This window comes from Eptesicus fuscus, chromosome 11 (assembly GCF_027574615.1).
Source record: "Eptesicus fuscus isolate TK198812 chromosome 11, DD_ASM_mEF_20220401, whole genome shotgun sequence".
NCBI lineage: Eukaryota > Metazoa > Chordata > Mammalia > Chiroptera > Vespertilionidae > Eptesicus > Eptesicus fuscus.
The window spans coordinates 57,304,382-57,328,649 of record NC_072483.1 but is presented as its reverse complement, the minus strand read 5'-3'; the positions used below and the strand labels follow the sequence as shown (position 1 = coordinate 57,328,649).

General features: G+C 35.5%; 1 protein-coding gene and 1 long non-coding RNA gene across 4 annotated transcripts in view; one reads left to right on the top strand and one right to left on the bottom strand.

The window, feature by feature from the left end:
- Nucleotides 1–24,268, top strand: part of NCKAP1 (NCK associated protein 1) — a 94,111-nt gene that overhangs the window by 30,702 nt on the left and 39,141 nt on the right. For 2 of the 3 annotated variants that reach the window (XM_054723237.1, XM_054723235.1), the window contains exons 3-14: nucleotides 3,038–3,130; nucleotides 3,321–3,377; nucleotides 4,106–4,248; nucleotides 4,332–4,422; nucleotides 8,598–8,735; nucleotides 9,534–9,582; nucleotides 14,652–14,808; nucleotides 17,323–17,379; nucleotides 18,877–18,973; nucleotides 19,226–19,332; nucleotides 19,992–20,124; nucleotides 24,051–24,132. In XM_054723237.1, coding sequence (XP_054579212.1) covers nucleotides 3,038–3,130; nucleotides 3,321–3,377; nucleotides 4,106–4,248; nucleotides 4,332–4,422; nucleotides 8,598–8,735; nucleotides 9,534–9,582; nucleotides 14,652–14,808; nucleotides 17,323–17,379; nucleotides 18,877–18,973; nucleotides 19,226–19,332; nucleotides 19,992–20,124; nucleotides 24,051–24,132 — 1,204 coding nt within the window. The remainder of the gene's footprint in view (nucleotides 1–3,037; nucleotides 3,131–3,320; nucleotides 3,378–4,105; nucleotides 4,249–4,331; nucleotides 4,423–8,597; nucleotides 8,736–9,533; nucleotides 9,583–14,651; nucleotides 14,809–17,322; nucleotides 17,380–18,876; nucleotides 18,974–19,225; nucleotides 19,333–19,991; nucleotides 20,125–24,050; nucleotides 24,133–24,268) is intronic. The other variant, XM_054723236.1, reaches the window with a different exon arrangement.
- The window catches only part of LOC129150725 (uncharacterized), a 40,373-nt gene continuing 28,778 nt past the window's right edge, over nucleotides 12,674–24,268 (bottom strand). Inside the window, exon 3 of the long non-coding RNA XR_008557463.1 lies at nucleotides 12,674–12,879. This is a non-coding gene — a long non-coding RNA (uncharacterized LOC129150725). The remainder of the gene's footprint in view (nucleotides 12,880–24,268) is intronic.

Below are 24,268 nucleotides of genomic sequence, written 5' to 3'. Positions count from 1 at the left end.
GGGTGCCAGGCATTGGTAGATGTCCTCATGTACATTATCTTGGCTAACTGTACACATCATTTTCCATTATGATGATGAGGGTATTAGGCTCTGAATGGTTAAGTCATTTAGCTACAGTGGCATAATAGGAGGTAGGCTTTCTAGCATCACCACCAAAACATGTCATCTGACAGTGACATGTAAAAGTCTTCTAAATTTGTTATGATCACTCATCTGATTGATGTTTATTTGCAGAGCTGTAAGATAGGGGTTATGGAGGTTAAAAAATCGAATTTGGTACACTGTCTTATATGTTGGAGATAGCTGGGATATAAGGCAGAAAGTGATACTATTAGAAATTATACACATTAAGAGAAGGGAGATGTTATTTACATTCAGAGAAGATGTTCAGTCAGGGTTGTTTTCTTGAAAATGTGGTTAACATTTTAAGTGGTTTAGGAGTAGTGGGTCTCTCTCTCTCTCTATATCTATATACACATATACACACACACACACACACACACACACACACACACATACATACATACTGGTATAAGTGGTGGAATTAGGATACCTCAGTAGAGGAAACATGAGATACATACAGAAAAATAGTGAATAGTTTTGGATACAGTGTATAGCATGTGATTGGGTATAGGAGAAATTTAAATCGGAAAGGTAAATTAGGGCCAAAATGTGTAGGGCCTTGAAAACTTGACTATTTTGAATTCAGACATGTATTAGCTTAGTAAATTATTTAGCCACTATAGAGGCCAGTTACATATGGTTTTGGGGAAAATAAAGTTGAATGAGAAATTTAGACCATAATGATGTTTGATTAACAAGGGGGGTGTTGGGCGTGTAGAATGTGGGAAGAATACTTTTTTTTTTTAGGAATAAGGAGATGAAATTTCCAATCCTGGCCCTGTAATTAAGTAGTTATAAAACCTTGGGAAGGTTCTTTCAAGTTTTGGGGGCAGTAAGGTCTGAGTATGTAAAATGAAGGTTTGTATAAAAGATCATTAAGGCCCATAATAAGTATATGGGAACTGTGTCATTTTTTTGTCCAAACTAGAATTGAAATGGAAAGGAGGCACTATTAATAATTAAGCTCAGTAGCAACTAAATTATACTCTTGCTTCTTATCCTGTTATTATGAGTCTACTTTCATCTGTTATATTTTTAAAACTTAAGTTTAAAATTCTGAAAAGGAGAAAAAAGGACTACAACATCAATCATAAATGTTTAATGTTGTTGAACAAGGTAAAGGTAGTATAATCTAATGAAATAGAATCACTTTAAAGTATTTTTGATGTGAATGGTAATGATTAAAAATTATATATAAACATAGAATTATTTTGAAAAAGATATATTGTTCAAAATAAAGTAAACTATTTTCATAGGTAAAGCTAAAAATAGGTACTTATCACTATAAGTATACTAGAGGCCGCCGGTGCACAGATTTGTGCACATAAAGGAAATTAATTAGAAGAAATATTTTCGAGGCCGGAGAGGGACCGCAGGAGGTTGGCTCCAGGGTGTGTCTGGCCCATCCCGTCCAGTCCCGATTGGGGCCTATCAGAGTTGGGGAGGGACTGTGGGAAGGCTCCAGGGCATGTCCGGCCTCTTGCCCAGTCCCAATTGGCCAGATCCCAGCAGCAAACTAACCTACTGGTCGGAGCGTCTGCCCCCTGGTGGTCAGTGAGCATCATAGTGCCTGGTCAAATGATCGGACACTTAGCATATTAGACTTTTGTTATATAGGATACCTTCCTTTGACATTTGGGGGATGAAATGAGATACTTTATTTAGGCATGTTTTTCAGACAAAATTACTTCTTTAAATAGCTTTAGGGACTGCAGTGTTTAGAGTAGTTTATTTTGTAATAGTTGGGTCTACCAGACTGCTGTGCTTGTTGTTTTAAATAGTCTTAAAGTTTTTTGAATCTTTTCTTGATGTTATGCTCACTATTTTGAATATTCTTGCTTATATAATGGTTTAATGCAATTATATATAGAGAGATCTCTTTTCCCAACTCCCCTGTGTAAGTATAACAAAGAACTGTAAGAGGACCTCAACATTGTAAGGGCTTTTGTAGCAAATTTGATATTGAACTACTTTCCCATGTTTTCTTGTTTAATTAGTGATTCTCAGACATTTAATGTCCATTCATATCACCTGGACTTCTTGTTAAAAGGCAGAATCTGATTTAGTAGGTCTGAGGTTGGCCAGAAATTCTGCTTTTCTAACAAGTGCCTAAGTGATGTGGAAGCTGTTCTGTAGACTACACTCAGTATCAATGTTCTAAATGTTTTATTGGAATTCTGGCAGTCTTATGATATAGGACAGTAAATATAGCTGGATTTCCCCCCCCCCCCCGAAATTATATCAATAGTTGTTTTAAAAAGAAAACTTAGGACTTGTAAATTTAATAGTCTTTTGTATTCACATTTCCCTCTTTCATATGTTTTACCAGTGTCTTAACTCTAGTTTTGCTTCTTTCTCATTTCTTTTTTGTTGTGGTGTTTTGCTTTTGTTTAATGTATTATTGTGTTTTGTGGATCTGGTCAGGGAACCTTTACTGTATTTTATGTTTGTATCTACATTTTATTTTGCATGCGTAACGTGGCTTTGCCTGGATGTTCTTTTTGGTAAGTTACAAATTTATAACGTTGTTTTTTGTAGTGTAAGTTACAATGTTTTTCACCCTCTTTTCTTCTACTTCTAGTAATGTGATCATGCTCATGAGTTGTTTTTAATTTTTTTAAAAAGTTTATTTGAAAATTATTTTTTCCTAGTATTTTCCAATTTTCCTTAATAGTAGTTCAGTTTGGTACTAATCTGCTCTGGTTTGTTTTATAGCCTCACACTTGTCAGTTGCTGATCACTATTAGCAGTTGCTGTCTCAAGTATTTTGGCTTTTTAAAAAAATGTTAATCATCTAGAAATACTGTTCTAAAAGCTTGTGTTTTCATATAGCAATCATAAAAGAAGATAGTTTGTAGTAAAATTAAATATATTTGTTCTCAGTGAACAGTACATTTTGATTTTGTGTTTACAGCAACAGCTTGCACAGCTACAGAAAGAAAAATCAGAGATTCTGAAAAATCTGGCATTATATTACTTCACATTTGTAGATGTCATGGAATTTAAGGTATGTATTTTAGTACATAAAATTTAACATTTCTGAAGTTGATTTGATATTTGTTAACTTTGCAATTGCTTTGTCATTTGTAGATAATAAAATTAGAATTCTTCTAGAACTAAATTCTAAAATACATTTGTGTTTTCTGAAGTTAATATTATTTATATAAGTAAAGATTAAAATATCCTTTTATTTTCAGGACCATGTTTGTGAATTGCTCAATACTATGGATGTTTGCCAGGTCTTCTTCGATATAGTAAGTATTATTTTCAGAAAAATTCCCAATTCTCTCTATTTCTAGTAGAACTAAAGGGACCAAATGCTTTTCTTTAGAGAACATTTATGACGTGTATATTAAGTTTTAATTTGGATTGTTTTGCACTGTTTTTCAAGGTAAGGAGTTAAGATGCATTCTCTTTTTACCTTGTTTATTTGATTGTCACTGAATATAAGTCTTGTGCATATTGGAAAGTAGTTGTTAATTTTAGTATTTTATTTTATTAGGTCCAATTAAGCAAAATTAAGTGGATAATATTTTTCTCTGTAAAAGGCATACTTGATAGAATCTTTCTCAGTGAGATGGTTTATAAATATAGGAAGTCAAAGTGAAAAATGTCTCCATTGACTTAGTGGTGAATTTTTTCATTTACTTAATACTCCTTTTTCTTGCTTAGTGAGACTGGCTCCAGTGTTTCATATTATGTTGGTTTTGGTTATTCTTTTAAACCGTTACTAGTTTAAATAGGGCAATAATGAACTCTTTTTCATCCATAAAATTGTGTCACAAACACAAAACTCTATTTGTAACTCCCAAATTTTACATGTCTTTGGTGAAATGAATTAGAATTTCAGAAATGGGAATAAAATAAATAACTACAGAAAATTATTAGCTTTCAGTAGCTGCCATGAAGATTGCTGTGTGTGTGTGTGTTTAAAAGTTTGTAAAATAGGAAGGAGTTAAACTTGATTTTTTTTCCCCCCCAGACTGTAAACTTTGATTTAACAAAGAACTACTTAGATTTGATCATAACCTATACAACACTAATGATACTGCTCTCTCGAATTGAAGAAAGGAAGGCAATCATTGGATTGTACAACTACGCTCATGAAATGACCCATGGAGCAAGGTAGACCTGCATCATAAAAATCTTTGTGAAATTCTCAATTTGGTGACTTACAGCTCAGTGAAATTTGATGTGTCTATTTTAAGTGACCGAGAATATCCACGCCTTGGTCAGATGATTGTGGATTATGAAAACCCTTTAAAGAAGATGATGGAAGAATTTGTACCCCATAGTAAGGTAAGAGCTGGTTTTTAAATATATATTTTATTGATTTTTTACAGAGAGGAAGGGAGAGGGATAGAGAGTTAGAAACATCGATGAGAGAGAAACATCGATCAGCTGCCTCCCGCACGCCCCCTACTGGGGATGTGCCCGCAACCAAGGTACATGCCCTTGACCGGAATCGAACCCGGGACCTTTCAGTCTGCAGGCCGACGCTCTACCCACTGAGCCACACCGGTTAGGGCAAGAGCTGGTTTTTAAAAGGTCTTTGATTGGCATGTGATGTAGGTTAAATGTGGATAGTTAGATAAAGTGATGAACTTTTAGGAAAAAACTATAATGAGATATGAATAATAGCTATGCATGTTTTATCTAATTGATAAACTCTCAGGAAAACTTATAATAAGATATAAATAATAGCTATGCATGATTTTATCTAAATGTGAACCAGAGAACTAATTAGTTAGATTTTGAATAGTATATAGAAACTCAGGAATATATTGATCCATTATATTTTCAGACTTAATATAGGGTGTAGAGGTAGTGAAGTGTAGTATTTGAGAATGTCTCCTATCATACCAGACTGCCTGGGCACTAATCCCAACTCTGCCAATTACTAACTGTGCAATATTGGGCAAGTTACTTAACCAACTTCACTATACATCAGTTTTCTTATCTGTAAAATGGAGTAATAATAGTACCTACTTCATATGATTATTATGAGGATTAAATTAGTTGCTTCATTAAAAGTATTTATATATATAGTACATGATAAATTTTAGCTATCCTATATAATAAAAGCCTAATATGCAAATCGACCAAATGGTGGAACGACTGGTGGAACGACCAGTTGCTATGACGTGCACTGACCACCAGGGGGCAGACGCTCAACGTTGGAGCTGCCCTCAGGCCCCAGGCCAGCCAAGGCAGGTGCCAGCGGGGGCCCCCTGATTGCCCTGCCAGTCGCCCCGCAGAGGGAGTGACCGGAGGTGGCGGTGGCGGAGGTGGGGGGCGGGGCCGGCCGGGAGTAGGCGGCGGCAGGGGGTGGGGCTGGCTGGCGAGTGGGCTGCGCCAGGCTGGCCAAGGCAGGTGCCAACAGGGGCCCCCGATTGCCCCTCTGGTCATCCCACAGATCGGCACTGATCGCCACCCAGGCCTAGGGACCCTACCCGTGCAAGAATTTGCACCAAGCCTCTAATATTATTATAATATAGTCTCTTAGTGAGAAAAAATATTACACGAGTTTTGTGGAAATAATTTGGAAAGCCTGTCTTTTACGATAGATTAAAAAATAGTTCATAATGAAATACTTTTGGTTCTAAGGAGTCTTACTATTATTATTTTTCTGCAGTAGTGCTAATTCAAAGAACCAGAGTACATAAGTACATTAAGGAAATTTGTAGTTACCTCATACATTCTTTTTATAGACTAGAGGCCCAGTGCATGATTGAATCATGCACGTGTAGGGTCCCCTACACGCTTTCGCTTTTCGCGGTGGAGCTGGGTGCCTGTCCGCTGGTGCCGGAGCAGACAGGCACCCAGCTCCCCCACTTTTGATGGTCTGCGGCCACTGAGGGGGGCTACCCTGCTGTTGAGAGGCGCTGAGGGGGGCTGCCGCGGACACCTGGCTACCCTGCCATTGAGAGGCGCAGCTGGGTGTCCGCGGCAGGCCCCCTCAGCGGCTGCGGATCTGGCCGTTGAGAGACAGCAGGGTAGCCCCCCTTAGTGGCAGTGGATCCGTGCCTCTCAATGGCTGGATAGGCCACCCCAAGTCCCGCCCCCCAGCCTCCCACTGCCCAATTGTGGGCGTAGCAGAGTGATGGTAATTTACATGTTACTCTATTATTAGATAGGATAAGGAAATTGAAGGCTGGAGAAATGACATGATAAGCCATTTGGCAGAAATAGTGGCAAAATCAGAACTAAATCCCAGGGTATTTGTATCTTGGTTCATTGTTCTCTTTGGATGCTGAAAGAATTTTAACAAGGTATTTTGTATTAATCTATGCTTTTTTTTTTTCACAAATAGTTAACACCAGATTTGCTTCTTTAAGTTCTCCATAGTCATTAACATATACTGGACTATTCATAATTACTTAAGGAGAATTTACTATTTGGATTAAACCACTTCTTTTCTAATCTTGATTTTTCTGATGCTTCATGATATCCTACAGCAGTGGTCGTCAAACTCATTAGTCAACAGAGCCAAATATCAACAGCACGATTGAAATTTCTTTTGAGAGCCAAATTTTTTAAACTTAAACTTCTTCTAACGCCACTTCTTCAAAATAGACTAGCCCAGGCCGTGGTATTTTGTGAAAGAGCCACACTGAAGGGGCCAAAAGCCACATGTGGCTTGCGAGCCGCAGTTTGCCGACCACGGTCCTAGAGTATCAGATATTTGCTAGGATTCATTAAAAATAAATTAATTTTAATTTAATTAATTTAATGGTGTAGTGTAATTGTAATACAGATTCTTGGGTTCTATTCCCAGAGATTCTGGTTCACTAAATTTTAGATGGATTCTGTATTCTGAACAAACTCCTCTAGCATTTTATGTGCAGCCAGATTAAAAAGTCATTACAGAATTTTTAGGAAGCAGAGATAAATAGCAAAGGACAACTAAAAACAAGCATGAAGCAGATGAGATGAAACATTAAACATTTTTAATGATATATCTATACTAATAAAAGGGTAATATGCTAATTAGACAGGGTCGACCGGACATATTTTGGTTGTCCTGCCTTCCTTCCGGACAAAGCCACAGTGGCGGGGGCTGAGGCAGAGGCAGTTAGAGGCAAGATCAGGCCAGTGTTGGGGAGCAAGCAGTTAGGGGTGTGATCAGGTTGGCAGGGGAGGGCAGTTGGGGGCAATCAGGCTGGAAGGGGAGCAGTTAGGCGGCAATCAGGCTGGCTGGGGAGCGGTTAGGGGGCGGTCAGGCCGGCAGGCAGAGGCAGTTAGGGGTGATCAGGTAGGCAGGCAGGCGAAAGGTTAAGGGCCAGTGGTTCCGGATTATGCAGGGATGGGGATAAACCGGCAGTCGGACATCCTCCGAGGGGTCCCAGGTTGCAGGGTGCAGGCCGGGCTGAGGGAAACCACCCTCCCTCCCCCCCGTGCATGAATTTCATGCACCAGGCCCCTAGTATTTAATGATTAAAGCTATAGTTAATAGATCACGTGACAAATTTATTAGGATAGGGTACATATAAGGCATTCTTGGAAAAATATGAAATACTCGAGCCCCGGTGCATGAAATTCATGCACTCGGAGGCAGGCGGTCCCTCAGCCCGGACTGCACCCTATTGCAGTCCGGGAGCCCTCAGGGGATGTCTGACTGATGGCTTAGGCCCGCTCCCCTAAGCCATCAGTCGGACATCCTTAGCGCTGCTGCGGAGGCAGGAGAGGCTCCCACCACCGCTGCTGCGCTAGCCAGCCATGAGCCCGGCTTCTGGCTGAGTGGCGCTCCCCAGTGGGAGCACACTGACCACCAGGGGACAGCTCCTGCATTGAGCATCTGCCCCCTGGTGGTCAGTGCATGTCATAGTGACCAGTTGTTCTGCTGTTCTGTCAATTTGCATATTAGCATTTTATTATATAGGATGTTGAGCTCTAACAATCACATAACCCCAATGTCTTTTCCTCTCAGTGAGAACAATCAGTATACAACCATGCACAGAAGTGTGACAGTAGGTTCTCTACCCCTTTAAAATAAAGATCCTAAAATTTCCAAACATTCTGACCTTTAAAAAAGTAACATGATTTCATGAGTTAAGCTCTTAACCCAGGAAGGCAGAATTTATTTCGCTTTCATGAAATAAAGAAAACAAAATCTGGCCCTGGCCGGTGTGGCTCAGTTGGTTGGAGTGTCCTCCAGTATACCAAAAGGTTTTGGGTTCAATCTCGTATCAATGTTTCTCTCTTTCTCTCTCTCTATCTTTTTCTCTCTTTCTCTCACCTCCTCTCCTCCTCTCTCTGAATTAAATAACCATATCCTCAGGTGAGGATAAAAAAAACCAAAAAACAAACTAGAGGAGGGTTGCTGGGACCAACCTCAGATTTAAAAAAGCATAGTTGTAATTAGGCTGTGTTGTTTTGGGATGGTACAATTAGAAATGCACAGCAGCTGTAACTGGAATTTAAATGGAGAAGAAAAAAGAAATTTTATTCCTCAATATTTTTTCTTCTATTAGTCTCTTTCAGATGCACTAATTTCTCTTCAGATGGTGTATCCTCGAAGGAATCTTTCAGCCGACCAGTGGAGAAATGCCCAATTATTGAGTCTCATCAGTGCACCCAGTACAATGCTTAATCCTGCACAGTCTGATACCGTATGATTCTATTTTTCCCTTTTTGAATGAAAATAGTAAACTTGATTTTTAAAAAAGGAGTTAAGCAGTGCTATTGCAGTATTCTAATTAGTACTAGCCTATAGTGAAGTTTATTGTAAATGCTCAGTAATTAAGTTGTACTATTTAGTACTTTTATTTCTAGATTCTGATGCCAAGTTAATACAATTAGTAGGATGAGTATTTTCTTTTAAAGTTTAAAAGTTTGTTTTAGTCTTACTATGGTGGAAATTTAGAAGATGCAGAAATTTATCAAGAAAAAAACAAAAAATTTCCCAAATCTTACCAACTAGAGAAAATTGTTGTATGCTGTTATATTTCTTTTTAACCTTTGTGTATATGAATATAGATGTTATGTATATGGAAAATACACACACATAATTACTGATTTGAGTGAGACAGTGAGCACTAATTTACATAATTTTTTTAAAAAATTGACTAAAATTTTATCTTTTGGAATACCACAAACTCTGAAATAGACTTGGGAAATCTGGAAGTTGTCGTTTATTAGATTGAATATGATTTAGCAACATTACTTTTTAAGGAGGAGGTGTTAAGTTATGTACATGTGAAAGGAGCACAGCTCTTATTGTCCTTTATGGACTGCAATTTTAAGTATAGGTTATAAAACTTTTACCCAACTTTTAAAATTTGTTGGGGTATTTGAGCCAAGAATTGAGTCGTGAGAATTCTGAGAAGTCAGAGGAGAGTGATTCAATATGGGTTGTTTTATTTTTAAGAATTTCTTTTAAACACAAATTTATATTTTCTCTTTTTAAGATGCCTTGTGAATATCTCTCTTTGGATGCAATGGAAAAATGGATTATCTGTAAGTAAAATTGAATAGTTCAGTGATTATCCCTCAGGTTTTAAGTTTTAGAGAAAAATAACATGTAATACATATTACTTCTGTGGCAAGCATATTGCTAAGCCTATGTGCATTACCTCATTCAGTTCTCATACTAACCCTGCTAGGGTAGATGGTATGTTTTATAGATAAGGAACCTAAAACTTAATCCACACAGCTAGTAACTGACAGTGACCAAGTAAGAACCCAGGCTAACTCAAAGGCTCAGAGTCTACATTATATTGCCTCTTAACATAGCTTTTTATTTTGTTTTTAAATGATTTTTAAAATATTTCATTTATCCAGTTAAAGTTTTTGGTATTCACTTCAGAACATACAATAAACGATTCATATATTTGGCAGTTTGTTAGATGCAGGGGGAATAAAATTCCTACTGATTTCTGCCCCTATGAAGTTCACAAACTATGGGGGAAGTAGATATAGAGACACAGATTTAATACAAAATGAGAAATGCTATAATGTAATTCCTTCTATCACCCCCATGTCCACTAGTGGAGGGGAATAATTTTGAGCAGTTTGTGTTTTTTAGTTCTTACGATTCTTGTTTCTTGATTTATTAAACTTTAGAAACTACTTTTTATTACAGTGTTTGTCTATAGTGAAAGACCAGTTTTTCTTTTTTAATGATTTTTGGATTGATACTTTTATAAAAGACAATAGAAATGAATTACTAGAATGATCAGAAATAAAGCAATAAGCAAAGACACAAAATAAAAGCCCATATTTTTAATTATTAGATTTAATATAACAATTAGATTCTTAAGTTTCTATTCATAAGTCACTCAAACTTTTATGAACGTTTGTAAACGCTCTCAATTTCTCTGCTTAGTCTCATTATGCACTGGCACTTTGCACCCATTAATATGAAAGAGGTGGAATTTAGCACAGACTCCCTACTCTTAGCCATTTAAAAAAATACATTTTTATTGATTTCAGAGAAGGGAGAGAGAGAGAGAGAGAGAGATAGAAACATCAGTGATGAGAGAGAATCAGTGATCAGCTGTCTCCTGCATGCCCCCTACTGGGGATTGAGCCCGCAACCCAGACGTGTGTTCTTGACCGGAATCGAACCTGGGACCATTCAGTCTGCAGGCTGATGCTCTGTCCACTGAGCCAAACCAGCTAGGGCCTTTTAGCCATTTTATTATTATTTTTATATTCATCGGGTTTGTGATATTTATGTTTTTTTCCTATAAAAATAGTTAAGATTTTTATGCTTTGTCTGTTAGTTGATTTAGAAACACAGGTTTTGAAGTATTTATTTTACTCAAATGTGCAGTGATCCTTGGTTTCTTTATGTTTATGTATGTATGGCTGAAGAACTGGGGTGATTAGTAGACTTAGGTGGCATGGGTGACCTCTAGAGTTATACAGCACTATTCCCCCCAGTCTTTACCTTAAATGGGCTTTGTATGGTGAGCAGGGAGGTGGGTCAGAAGGCAGGCTACTCTAATGGAGGACATGTGGGCATGGAGGAGGAGGCAGACAGATTTAGGATAACCACAGTTGCCAAGGTAAAGGTTTACTCTGAGTTTTGCTGCTTTCATGTGTTTGAACCTTGAATAGAGTTAATATAAAGGTAAAGAGTTACTTCAAACTCTGTTTTTCTCTTTTTGATCCCAGTTCCCACATAAGGACTTTTCTACTGAAGATGGTCTACTTTCTTTAGAGCTTTGTTCTTGATTAGTTCAAAGTGTAGTCCCTGGACCAGCAGCATCGAATAGAACCTTCTTAGATATGCAGAATCTTGATCTCCACTCTAGACCTATTGAATCAGAAACTCTGTATGGATTCAGCAATATGATTTAATAAGACTTTCTGGCAATTTTGATGCAAGCTAAAGTTTGAGATCACTGGCCTAGTTTGTAGCCTGGGGCTGAGAGTTATTGAAGGCTTAGAATATTGAGGACCCACGTATTTGAAGTGCAATTATAAAATAACTTATCCTGATGTTCTTTTCAGGGTTTATTCTTGCTCTCTTGGTTGGACTCAGAGGACTCGTAGGGAAAGATCTCTCTTTATTTCTTGAGTTTTGGATTACTAATTCCTGCCTTTTTGTTGTTGTTAATTTTTGTTGTTGTTGTTAATGGATATTCTTTCCATTGCTTTTCAGAGAGTGTGGGAAGGAGGGGAGGAAGGAGGAGGAGAGAGAGAGAGAGAGAGAGGAAAGGGAGAGAGACAGAGAGGGTCCCATCTCTTTTTAACTTGATAGTCCAGTTTTATCTACTTTCTGTCTTCAAAGATTTTCTTTAACTTTCTTGTCTAGTTTTGTTCTCCAACATTTTTATGGCTTGAAAATAAAAAACATTTTTTTTATCCTTTCATTCAGACCTTGGTAGGAAAAGGTGTTTAATGTGGTTTAATTAATAAATTATCCTTTTAATCTTGGACAGTCGATTTAAAATTATTTTTTATTCTATCATAAACAAATTAATTGCTTTAATTCATAATGTAACTTGTCTTAAGAAAATAAAATATATGCTAATCTATAATATAACTGATATTTTCATAGAAACTTTTAATCAGCAGCAATTTTGTGAAATCTAAGTATACAATAAGATGTGAGATATTAAGTGAATCTTTTTTTTTTAAATTTCTTTATTGATTAAGGTATCACATATTTGTCCTCATCCCCCATTTCCATCCCACACCCCTCCCCATGCATGCCCCCACCCCCCTGTTGTCCTTAACCACTGGTTAGGCGCATATGCATGCACACAAGTCCTTTGGTTGATCTCTCCCCGCTACCCCCACTCTCCCCTACCCTCCCTCTGAGGCCCGACAGTCTGATCCATGCCTCCTTGTTTCTGGGTCTGTTCTTATTCATCAGTCTATGTTGTTCATTATTTCCCCTAGATGAGTGAGATCATGTGCTATTAGAAATACACTTATAAGAACCGAAAATGAGAAAAGCAATAATGGTTATGCTGACAGGCAAATGAATCAGTTTGTAGTGAGTTTCTTTCTGGGCCAACAGTTCTTTTGAGACCCAATTTCAATGTCAAATAGTTCCTTATGTGTACATGTCAGCAATGACATTTCAGTTCTGGATGGTGGACAAATGGTGGTAATGCAGGTCCGACTCTCTCTGGTTTGGTCCTGGGCAACCTGCAGTGACGCACAGCTGCTAACTGCTAGTATGGCAAGGTGACGTCGGCGTCTTCCATCTCTGGACTGCTTCTCTTCTGTCTTCATGGCTGGAGTAGTCCTGTCGATTCCTCTCTGTTGCTGGAATCCACATGGTCTCGGAGTTGTTTTCTGAAAATATACAATCATATTCTCGACCAAAAGTTAATAAAGGAATATTTTCTATAAATTTGACTTGGGATCCTATTTCATTTTTTGCCCAAATGATTTTCCTCTGGCTTGTTTTGACACCTTGTGTGTTTTTCATGGGTGTCTTACTTTTAGCCTTACAATTAATTTTCTAAAGTATTAATTTTCTAGATGTAATTTACTTACAGGTTATTTTTTCTTACATGATATTCTTCTACTATTCCTCCCCCCCCCCTTAAGTGAATCTTATTTTACTCAGGAATTAAGAGTTAAAAGTCAATATGTTGAATAAAAAATATTTTATAAACAAAATTTCTCTGGATGATTCTTTCAATTTCTGTACATGTATTCTGTTTCTTTGGTTGCATACCAGATCAAATAATTGGCTTGCTTGTAGGGGCCCTATTATATGAAAAATATTTTTATATGTTACAGGAAATTCAAGGAAGTTAAATATACTTCTATATGTACAGACTCTACAATACTAGTAAATGGCTATTTAAAGAGCTAGCTTGCTTGTGTAGTGGCACTTTTAAAGGATGGTTGAACTAAGAATAAAAAGGTAAATGGCAAGTTATGTGTTAATAATTCAAGAGTTTAAAGAAGGGAGTGACTATTAAGAATTGTAGGGAAATCTCACAGAAAACAGGGTTGATTTGTAACTGGCCAGTAGGCATTGAGTAAGTGTTGAAAGAATGAAAGTAGAGGGTTTATGGCCTATTATAGAGGGCTAGAAAGGACATCAACAAACATATATAGGATTGTTACACCTTTGTGTAGGATTTCCAAGGTAGATAATAAAAGGTGAAAGATATTTGAATTCATATAATAGAGAGCAACATAATATACTGAAATAATTTTAAGGGTAAATACTTGAGGCTAAGTCTAGCTCTAATTTAATAGTATAACTTCAGTCAAGTCATTGATCATTCATTTCTTCAACTATAAAAGAATACTTACCTGCTCTATCTACTCCACAGGATCACATGAGAAAATGTGTGAAAAAAATTATTTAATAAACTATAAATTGCTATGAAAATGCAAGATGCTATTTCGTTTATTTTGGTGATTTAGAAAAGTAGATTGGCTTTATTTTTCATTAATTGCAACAACTGTGATGATTATTATGTTTTAATTAGTATCTGATCTCAGGCTTAAAATATTTTATTTCATTTATTATTTTTAAAAATATATATTTTTATTGATTTCAGAGACGAAGGAAAGGGAGGGAGGGGGGAGAGAGAGAGAGAGAGAGAGAGAGAGAGAGAGAAACATCAATGACGAGAGAGAATCATTGATCGGCTGCCTCCTGCACGGCCCGTACTGGCGATTGAGCCTGCAACCCAGGCATCTGCCCTTGACTGGAATCGAACCCAGGACCCTTCAGTCTGCAGGTCAATGTTCTATCCACTGAGCCAAACCAGCTGGGGCTGGCTTAAAATATTTTATAAGTATTCTGAAAATGTCTTTTAGTCATTCATTAAAAGAACTTTCTTCACAACCCAGAAGTGATGTCCTCCTCCTCCCTCCCTTTTTGTCAGTCTGGGTTCAAAGAATTAATTTTGCAGAATACAGAAAATTATTGAAAGAGCAATATTATTGCCATCTTGAATGTATATGAATTATTACCGGTCACTTAAAAGCCTTAATTTAGTGATTGTGTTTACTTTTCTGAAAAGCTATTTTGTAACTGAAAGAACTTAACTTTGGAAAATTCTTACATTTGTATTTACTTTTCTGTGTTTTTTTTAAAGTTGGCTTTATTTTGTGCCACGGGATCCTCAATACTGATGCAACAGCACTGAATCTTTGGAAGCTAGCTCTTCAAAGTAGCTCTTGCCTCTCTCTCTTTCGGGATGAAGTTTTCCACATTCACAAAGCTGCAGAAGACTTATTTGTAAACATACGAGGGTATGGCATCTTCAGTGTTTTTGTCTTTTTGGATAAGGATAGTGAGTGGATTATCTTCATTGAAGTTTTGGGGATAGAGAAGGGTCATATCATACAAGAAAATATTGCCTGTACCATCTTACCAGTCACAATCATGTTGTTTTTAACAATCATCCTGATATGGTATTATTCATATTTTTTACAAGTAACTTCACAGTTAAAATACCTAGTATTCCTGCCCTTTTAAAACTTGTGTTCTAGGAGAAAGAAGGTATGTCCTCTTTTGCAAATCATAATATGGTTTTAGACAAAAATAGTACTAAAAAAACACCATATACATTTTAGAGTTATGAACTTTCAAAAAAATGGTTTCCATCACCATTTATCCCCTCTATGCCCTCTTTTACTTCCACTTCCCCCCCAGTCACCACACTGGGTTTTGAACTTGTTTAAAAGTACTATTTTAGATGTAGTGTACTTATAAAAGTATATGAATCAATCAGAAGTATTTTATTAATTATAACAATTACAGAAGTCAGACTGCTGCACATAGGAAATCGTGTTTCCCTTTAATAGGCAGGTATTCCAAATGACTTATTTACGTTCATTTTCTGTAAAGTAAGTAATTTTCAGAAATTTGTTCCTTGAAATTTTTAATGCTTGCATTTCTTTCCACATGAGTTTCTGTAGCCAGTATATAAAAGCCAAGTTGAGCTCAGACTTGGTAGCAATTATGAAATATTTTGAAATTAGGAGCATCTAAAATATTCTGATATCCCTGGAAATGTTATGCTGGGCTTGTTAGTTTAAGGTAGAAATTAAATTTACTGCATTTATTTATTATCCTATTTACTAATGCCCTAATTAAATTGAGATAAATATAAAGCATCTATTAGTTACTAAAAAATAAAGATATGTTTAATACTCACAATTTAACCAATATGTCTCAAATTTTAATGTGCGTAAGAATTACCCTGGGATGTGAACTAAAATCCAGGATCCTGGGTATTATTCCTAACTTCCTCTATCTCCTATATCTGTATCTCGGAGAGGTTGAAGGAATCTGCCCCTGCCCCTCAGTAATTTACTGAGGTAAAATTTACACACAGAAAGGTACATATTTTAGATGCAAAGCTCAATTAATTTGCATATGAATTACCCTAGATCCAGATATAGAACATATCCATTATATCCAGAAAATTCTCTCGTGCTTTTTTCTGGTTAGTATTGTCAACCTCTACTCACCCTCTTTTTCAAGTGACCACTGTTTGGATTTCTGTCACTGTAGGTGATACTGATATTCTCATGCAAATAGTTTCTCAGTCATGCTATGTGAAACAGTACCCTATGTGCTTTTCAGGTCTTAATTCAGCTTTTATTTTAGATAATGGAGTTCCCAGAAACACCCTGTCATATGGGCTTTGTCATTTTCTAATTCATTCAGATTGCAAATCATGAAACCTGTATACTGCCTTATATTGACAATATGATGTAGAATCATTTAAATATATATAAACATTTAGAACCAGGTAGTCTGTGTATATTGAGTGAGCTTATGTATGATACAAGTAAGTTTAGTGACACCATATAATGAGTTTTCTTTTGGTTATGCTTTTTTAAATGATAAATTTACCATTTAAATATCTCTATTTAAAGTTGAAAAGTTTTAATTTTTAAATAGTGAGTGGTCAATCTAATTTAAAATGAATTATCATACTAATTACAAGTCAGACTATAATTATAAAAGTTTATTAATTATAAAGGACAGTGATTATATAATTAGTATGTTTTGGACACATGCTCAGAGAACACATAAATCTTAGAATTCTTAATTTAGAAGTTGAAGTTCTTAGGGTCAAGTGGTTTTAGCCAGGTTTTCAGGAAGATAGGTTTCTTTAATATTTGAGGAATTTTGAGTTTTTGTATTTAGTATGCATGAAGTTGGCATATATTTATTAGCATTTATTTTTCAGATGGCACCTTTAAACTAATTGATGTTGGTGTTGTTTCATTTAATTTAAAGTAATCAAATGCTTTCCTGCCTCAGTGTTCTCCATCACAGAGCCCCTATCCCTAAATAATCTTTAGTATTGATCACGAGTATATGTCCTTTCAGAATTTTTTTAATGCTTTTGAGATAGCATAAAAAGTCAGAAGTGATAAAAAGTCAGAAGTAATAGCTTTGTCAGAACTTTAAATTTTTAGAAACAACTTAATTACATCAGAAGTATAATTTTAATGTCTCTATTGGAGCTTAAGGGAATATATTTAATAAAGTAAAAATCTACATTGTGAACTTTATTGTTGGACCTAATATATTATGAAATTTATCTAGGAAGCCTTTTCTGGATACATAAGGTGCTGGCTAGGAAAGATGTGGGTAGACCCCTTCCATGCATTTCAAGTTTGAGGGCATTTTTCTTGTTGATAACATGTCAGTTCTAACCGACTTTTAGTATTTGATTAAATTATTTTGACTTATTGCTCAAATTAAGATCAACATGTTTCCAACTTTTTTTTTTTTTTTGCACATAGCTATAACAAACGTATTAATGACATAAGAGAATGCAAAGAGGCGGCTGTGTCACATGCGTAAGTACTTCTATCTTATCTGTGGTACTTTTAATCAAGAAGAATTTCTTAAAGCATTTTGTTGAAGTGAGTTCATATTGATGGTATGTAAAATGTAATAGAAGTGAGGACTTTTAAAATTAAAGATATGTTTTTATTGATTTCAGAGAGGAAGGGAAAGGGAGAGACAGATAGAAACATCAATGATGAGAAAGAATCATTGATTGACTGCCTCCTGCATGTCCCCTATTGGGGATTGAGCCTGCAACCTGGGCATGTGCCCTGATGGGAATCAAACAATGACCTCCTGGTTCATGGGTCAATGCTCGACCACTGAGCAACACTGGCCGAGCAGAAATGGGGGACTTATAATCAATAGGAAATAAGTATATAACCTCAGTTTCTAGACACTTTGGAATTAGACAGATCTTAATTATTTTTGCAGTGCGATGAAAATGCTCTAAGGTAGTACCATACAAATGACTTTTAGTTTAGGTATCTTTCAAGTCTCTTACTGCCACTATTCTATAACAAAGTACTGTATCTGAGCATTATGAAAGATGTATCTTCTGAGGCAGGTGTCATTATCTGTGTTTTATAGATGACTGAAACAGAGAGAGATAGAACATAAGGTCACATAGGTAGAGAGGGAGATTTTAATCTGTCTTTTCAAACTGATCTGTCTCACAGCTAAATTTCTGGTATTGCATATTCCTGATACTTATTTTTTTTGTATATGTTTTGTGTGTGTCCACTTATTTTTTGCACCTATATACATTTTAAAACTTTCTTGAAGCATTGAATATTTTGCATAATATGACGAGTTGGAATACTTAGAACATTTTACGTTTTTTTCCCCATGTTAATATGTGAGAATAACTTTTTTCTACTTTGCATTTTATTGAAATACCTAGTATATGAATATTTATGATTATCCATTTCTTTCTTCATCTTTCTGTTTTTTGAAAAAGAGACCAAATAGATCTCATCCCAATATTTTTATTGAATATAGCTCTTGTTTAGTCAGTTTTTTATATGTAATAGGAATACACTTAGTAAATGAGAACATGGTAAATTAGATATTTATTGTTATATTTATTGATTTCTATGTAGGGGTGACAAAAATATATATAGGAGGACAGTAATTGCTTTTGAGGATTTCATAGTCCTGTTTATAATTAGGCTATATGGTACTAAAATTGCAGAAATTATTCAGAAATAGACATCTGGATATTGGGAAATGCTTCTTGCAGGATTGGTCTTGAAGTTTGGATGTAGTATTTTGATAGGTGAAGAATAATAGATCAAACATGGTTACAAAAAGCAGCACAAGAAAGGCAAGGATAAATGTAAAATTGGGAAGTTGCTTAATGGCAAGCACATCGAAGATGGTATTTGTAAGGGGTTCTGCTTCATAAAAAAAGACTTTGGATGTTCACCCGAAAATGATAAGTTATTTAATTGTCAATAATAATTTTAGTAGAAATAGATAGAATATAATAGTGTCTTTTCCTGTAGTGGTTCAATGCACAGAGAAAGACGCAAATTTTTAAGGTCTGCACTGAAAGAATTGGCTACAGTCCTCTCTGATCAACCTGGCTTGCTAGGTCCCAAGGTAATTGATTTAATTCTTATGTCAACTGCACCATTCTACATTGTTGTTCTCACTTCTTGCTTATATGTATGCTTTCCCTGATACGTACTTTCAACTTCTCTTCGGTCATCTCCTTTCTGTCTGCGCTGTCTTTTTGAACTTGATTTTATCAATTCTTGGCAATGACTTTTCACTTAGAGAAAGACTATGAATAGGTTTTGTTTTTAATCTTTGCATGAGAGTAAACAATGTTTTTGTATTTTTTTTAATTAGGCACTTTTTGTTTTTATGGCATTATCCTTTGCCCGTGATGAAATTATCTGGCTACTTCGTCATGCAGATAACATGCCAAAGAAGAGTGCAGATGACTTTATAGATAAGTAAGTTAGCAACAATTAAAACTCTTTTTTTGTATATTTTGATTTATAACTGGAATTTGGGGCCTTTGAAGTAAAATTATTTTGAAAAACTTTTTTAGGGCTTTTCATATTTGTTATGCATATTTGTAACATAGCATTAGGTGATATGAATTAGAATGCAAAGTCAACTTGAGTTTAAAATTATGGCTTTTAATGTTTCCTTTCCTAATACTTTAGGTGGTCATAAAGTTCTTGTTTTTTGGCTATACCCAGTGACTTTCCTATGGAATTCATATTTAAGAATCCTTACAGAGTTGCATCCAAGTCTGTAAAATTTGAAATGTTTTCCTGTCAATTTTGTCAAATCCCTCAATGAGGAGTTAGATAAATGAAGCAGAGAAATAAGAAAAGTCTTATTTCTTCCCAGTCCCTTTTATTTGTGATTTAAAAATGATATGAGATGTTCTAAGTTCATTTTGGATTTTCCTCTATCAGTTTTTTAGTCTTAGCTTTTCTTTTGCTTTCTTTATTGATATTAAATAATTTAAAAACATAATGGCATTAAATGTTTAACAGTAATTTTTCTAAAAATAACTTCTTATAATATCAAAGGCATTTCACATTTTCCTTGATAACAATAAATTTATTTTTTGAAATGTTTTTCTTGAATTTAAAAAAAGGCACATTGCTGAATTGATATTTTACATGGAAGAGCTTAGAGCACATGTAAGGAAATACGGACCTGTAATGCAGAGGTATTATGTGCAGTACCTTTCTGGCTTTGATGCTGTAGTCCTCAATGAACTTGTGCAGGTAAAAACTATCTCATGTTATTTTCCCTTTTTTTTCTTCCCTTCTTTCTAGTAACTGATTTGTTTGTTCAACAAGCATTTAAAATATAATCTTGTGCCACATGGTGGAGATACAAATATAAATAAGTTATAGTTATATCTTGTCAAGAGGATCATCATTTGGAGGGAAGAACATATTTTGTTGTAGTTTAGTGTGGTAGGCATTTTATTTAAGTGTGTACAAAGAGAATGAACGCAATGCAGGGAATGTTTATCTTGCAGTAGAGGTGTACAGTAACTAAATTATACAGGGCCTTGCAAAAGAGGAAGTTAGTTATAAATCAGATTTACTACTTACAAAGATTACCCTGAATCAGTGTGGTTGATGGGTTACTGGGGACCAAGGGAATAGGCAGAGAGAGTAGAAGAAAAATTGCAGTAGGCTGGATGAGAGCTGATGAGAACTTGAACTTGGACAGTGGCTGTGGAGATAAAAGATAATGGAGACATATAATTGATAACTAAGTATTAGAGGAAAAGTAGAAGATAAATTTTTCTGCATAATGTGTTAGAGGATGGCCAATAAAAAATATTTTATCTAGATGTCCTAATTTAAATGTCCTAATTTTTTTGGATTTTTCTCGATTGATTTTTGTCCTAGGTTTTTTGTTTGTTTGGCTTTCCATAATTTCTTTATTTGGTCTTTTTTATCTTATTATAAATTTATTTTATTTTTATTTCTAATTAACTGACTATAGGGAAAATAGTATCTGATTTTGCTTCATTTTATAAAATCATCAGTATCTAAAAACTACTGTAAGGTAACATATAGTATAAAGGAAGAATATATATTAAGACTAATATTAAGACTGTATTAACCCTTTGCACTCGCTTGCTTTTTTCTCGATTCCTTTATTCTACTCGGGATTTAACTTTTTAAATACCCCAGATTTTACAAAGCGTGGCAGTAGAATAAAAAACTGGAGTTTCTTTTCATACACACTTATTTATTTGGATTTTTTTATATTTCAAATTATTGATACATTCAAAGAGTAATTTTGATCTCTATAATTTTTCATGGTGTGATTTTTCTTAAACATTCACCCACATGAAGACCTGGTTTATATTCACATGTTTTGCAAATATAAATCGTCTCTCTTCTTCCTCCTTTGATTTTTCTGTTAGAACAAACAACACAATCTTTGTGTTTTTGTTAGGGTGAGGTGTGGTTATATGGAGCTTTCCATCTAAACGTTGCTCTAAGTTAGTGGATAATAATCTACCCCTGGAAGTTAGTGTACTGGTCTAACCTTTTTCACGTGACTGATGTGTCTTAGAAACAAATAGCCTTTGAAGATGCCATTGGTGAAGCTTAGGTGGTGGCATCAGTTGAGACGGCATTTACATTTTACTTGTCCTTTCATGCTAATGAAAACAAGAAAAGATACTGGAAAAATAGACAAAAATCCCCCTTCCCCCCGCGGTGAAACTACATGTCGAGTGTGGCTCGACATACGAACTGCTACCGATGCTAACCGTGTCGAGTCACACTCGACATCCGAGTGCAAAAGGTTAAGACTCTACAGTTACTGGTTTTACAGTGAAATAACCATACTTAGAAATCCTAATATTTTTGAAACCTACTTAAAAATCCAAATAAGAAAAATGTCATGTAATTGTTTACATTTAATTATATACAGCTTCTGTTTTCATAAGCTAGTGTATTTCTTTTTTATCCACTAGATGGAGCTCAGATGCTTTTTTTTCTAGAATGTCCATTAAAAAAGACCAGAAAAGCTGATTTTATCTAAACCTGTGTGCTACTGTTTGCTACACTTTTAGTCAAATAATTATTACCTATTGTATAAAGCAGAGGCTGTCATGCTGTCACAATCTAAAAGTAAACCAGACTCCTGGTCTCATGTCATTTTGAAATTTGCTGTGGTTAGTTGGATGCTTATTAATACATTTTACAGATTTATGTTATAGTGTTAACATTTTAAAGTCATTCCATATTTTTTGGTGCCTTTTTATGTAAACTGTATGTTAATACAATCTCTTATTTTTTCTGAAAATATCATAGCATTAGTAAAATTATACTAAAAATTGTCAAATTATTGATAGTTTACTTTATTACATTTGTAGTACAACTTTGTGAGGGTAGATATAGTTATCATTATTTGAGAAAAAAAAAAAAAGACCTTATGCAACTTGCTCAGTATTGCACAATCATAAGTAACAGAGCCAGTATTTGAAGTAGTGTCTTAGCTCGACACCTGAGCTTTTTACCACCTCTTCTTTTGTAAAGTACAAGCATGGTGTTTTTAACAGTTTGCTGGAATTTAAATTTAGAACTAAGAGCAACCTGTTAATATAGCTCATTGTAATAGGTGTTAAATTACTTTTATTGTAAAACATACATAAAATTTATCATCTTAATCATTTTTAGGTATACAGTATAGTGACATTATATACATTCACATTGTTGTGTAGGCCTTAATGTCTTGACAATTATTTATGCTGTTTGTGAGCTAAGCACCCACTTTTAAAAAATTTATTATCTATTTCAGATGCAGTCTATCAAATTTTCATTTTTTTTTTTTAGCCAATTTGAGAGGGATTTTTTTTGTCCTAATTTTGTTGAGGTATACTTTACATTTAATAAAAAAAATCACCAATTTTTAGTGTATGGTTTGAATTTTGGCAGCTATGTATGCATTCATGTAACTACCACAACAGTCAAGATGTGGAACATTTCCAGTACATAAAAGTTTTCTTGTGCATCTATGTAGTTGATTTTCTCTTGGACTTGACAAACACTCATCTGCTTTTGGTCACTTTTTGCCTTTAAAAAAAATCATATAAATGGAATCATATACCATATAACTTTTTTTGTTGTTGTTAGAGAAGAAGGTAGGGTGGGGGAGGGACGGGGAGGGAGGGGCGGGGGAGAGAGAGAGAGAGAGAGAGAGGGAGGAGAGAGAGAGAGAGAGAGAGAGGGGGAGAGGAGAGGGGGAGAGAGAGAGAGAGAGAGAGAGAGAGAGAGAGAGAGAGAGAGAGAGAGAGAAAGAAACATCCATTGGTTGCTTCCCATAGGTACCCTGACTTTTCGGTGTATGGGACGATGCTCCAACCAACTGAGCTCAACTGAGCTACTTTGACAGGGCTCACTTTTTTTAAAAATAATATATTTTTATTGATTTCAGAGAGAGGAAGGGAGTGGTAGAGAGGGATAGGAACATCAGAGAATCATTGATCGGCCACCTTCTGCACTGCCCCTACTGGGGATTGAGCCTGCAATTCGGGCATGTGCCCTGATGGGAATCAAACCTTGACCTCCTGGTTCATGGCTTGATGCTCAACCACTGAGCCACACTGGCCAGGCAGAAATGGGGGACTTTTAATCAACAGGAAATTAGTATATCACCTTGGGCAGGGCTAATTTATGATTTCTTATTCTTTACTATAATTTCATTTAAAAAATCTTTATTTAGTTAGTTGTTAATCTCTTAGTGTGCATTATATTTAAATTAAACATCACCCGAGGCTATTTTTCCATTGATTTTTATAGAGAGTAGAAGGGGGTGGGGAGAGACGGAGAGAGAGAAACTTCTATGTGAGAGGCGCATACATTGGTTGCCTCCCCGCACGCGGGCCAACCTGGGCTGGGGATCGAACCTGCAACCGAGGCATGTGCCCTTAACCGGAATCAAACCCACGGACTGCCATTCTGTCTACTGAGCCAAACTGGCTATGGCTGTTTTTGATTTCTTTCAATTAGCACAATGTTTTGAGATTCATCCCGTATCAACATTTTGTCCTTGTTTATTGCTGAAAAATATTCCATAGTGTGGATATACCAGTTTGTTTATTCATTCACCTGTTAATGAATCTATGGATTGTTTTCTAACTAGATGATTTTAACATTATTTTTTTGTTTCTTTTCAGAATCTTTCTGTTTGCCCTGAAGATGAATCAATCATCATGTCTTCTTTTGTTAACACTATGACTTCCCTAAGTGTAAAGCAAGGTAATAAATCTTTTAAATAAAAACACATTTTCTTCTCAGTAGGTTTTCAAATTTTATTATTAAGGAAAAGATTTGACCATTAATATTTAATCACTTACTTTTTTGGACATACAGTAGTCCATCCCCCCTTATCTGC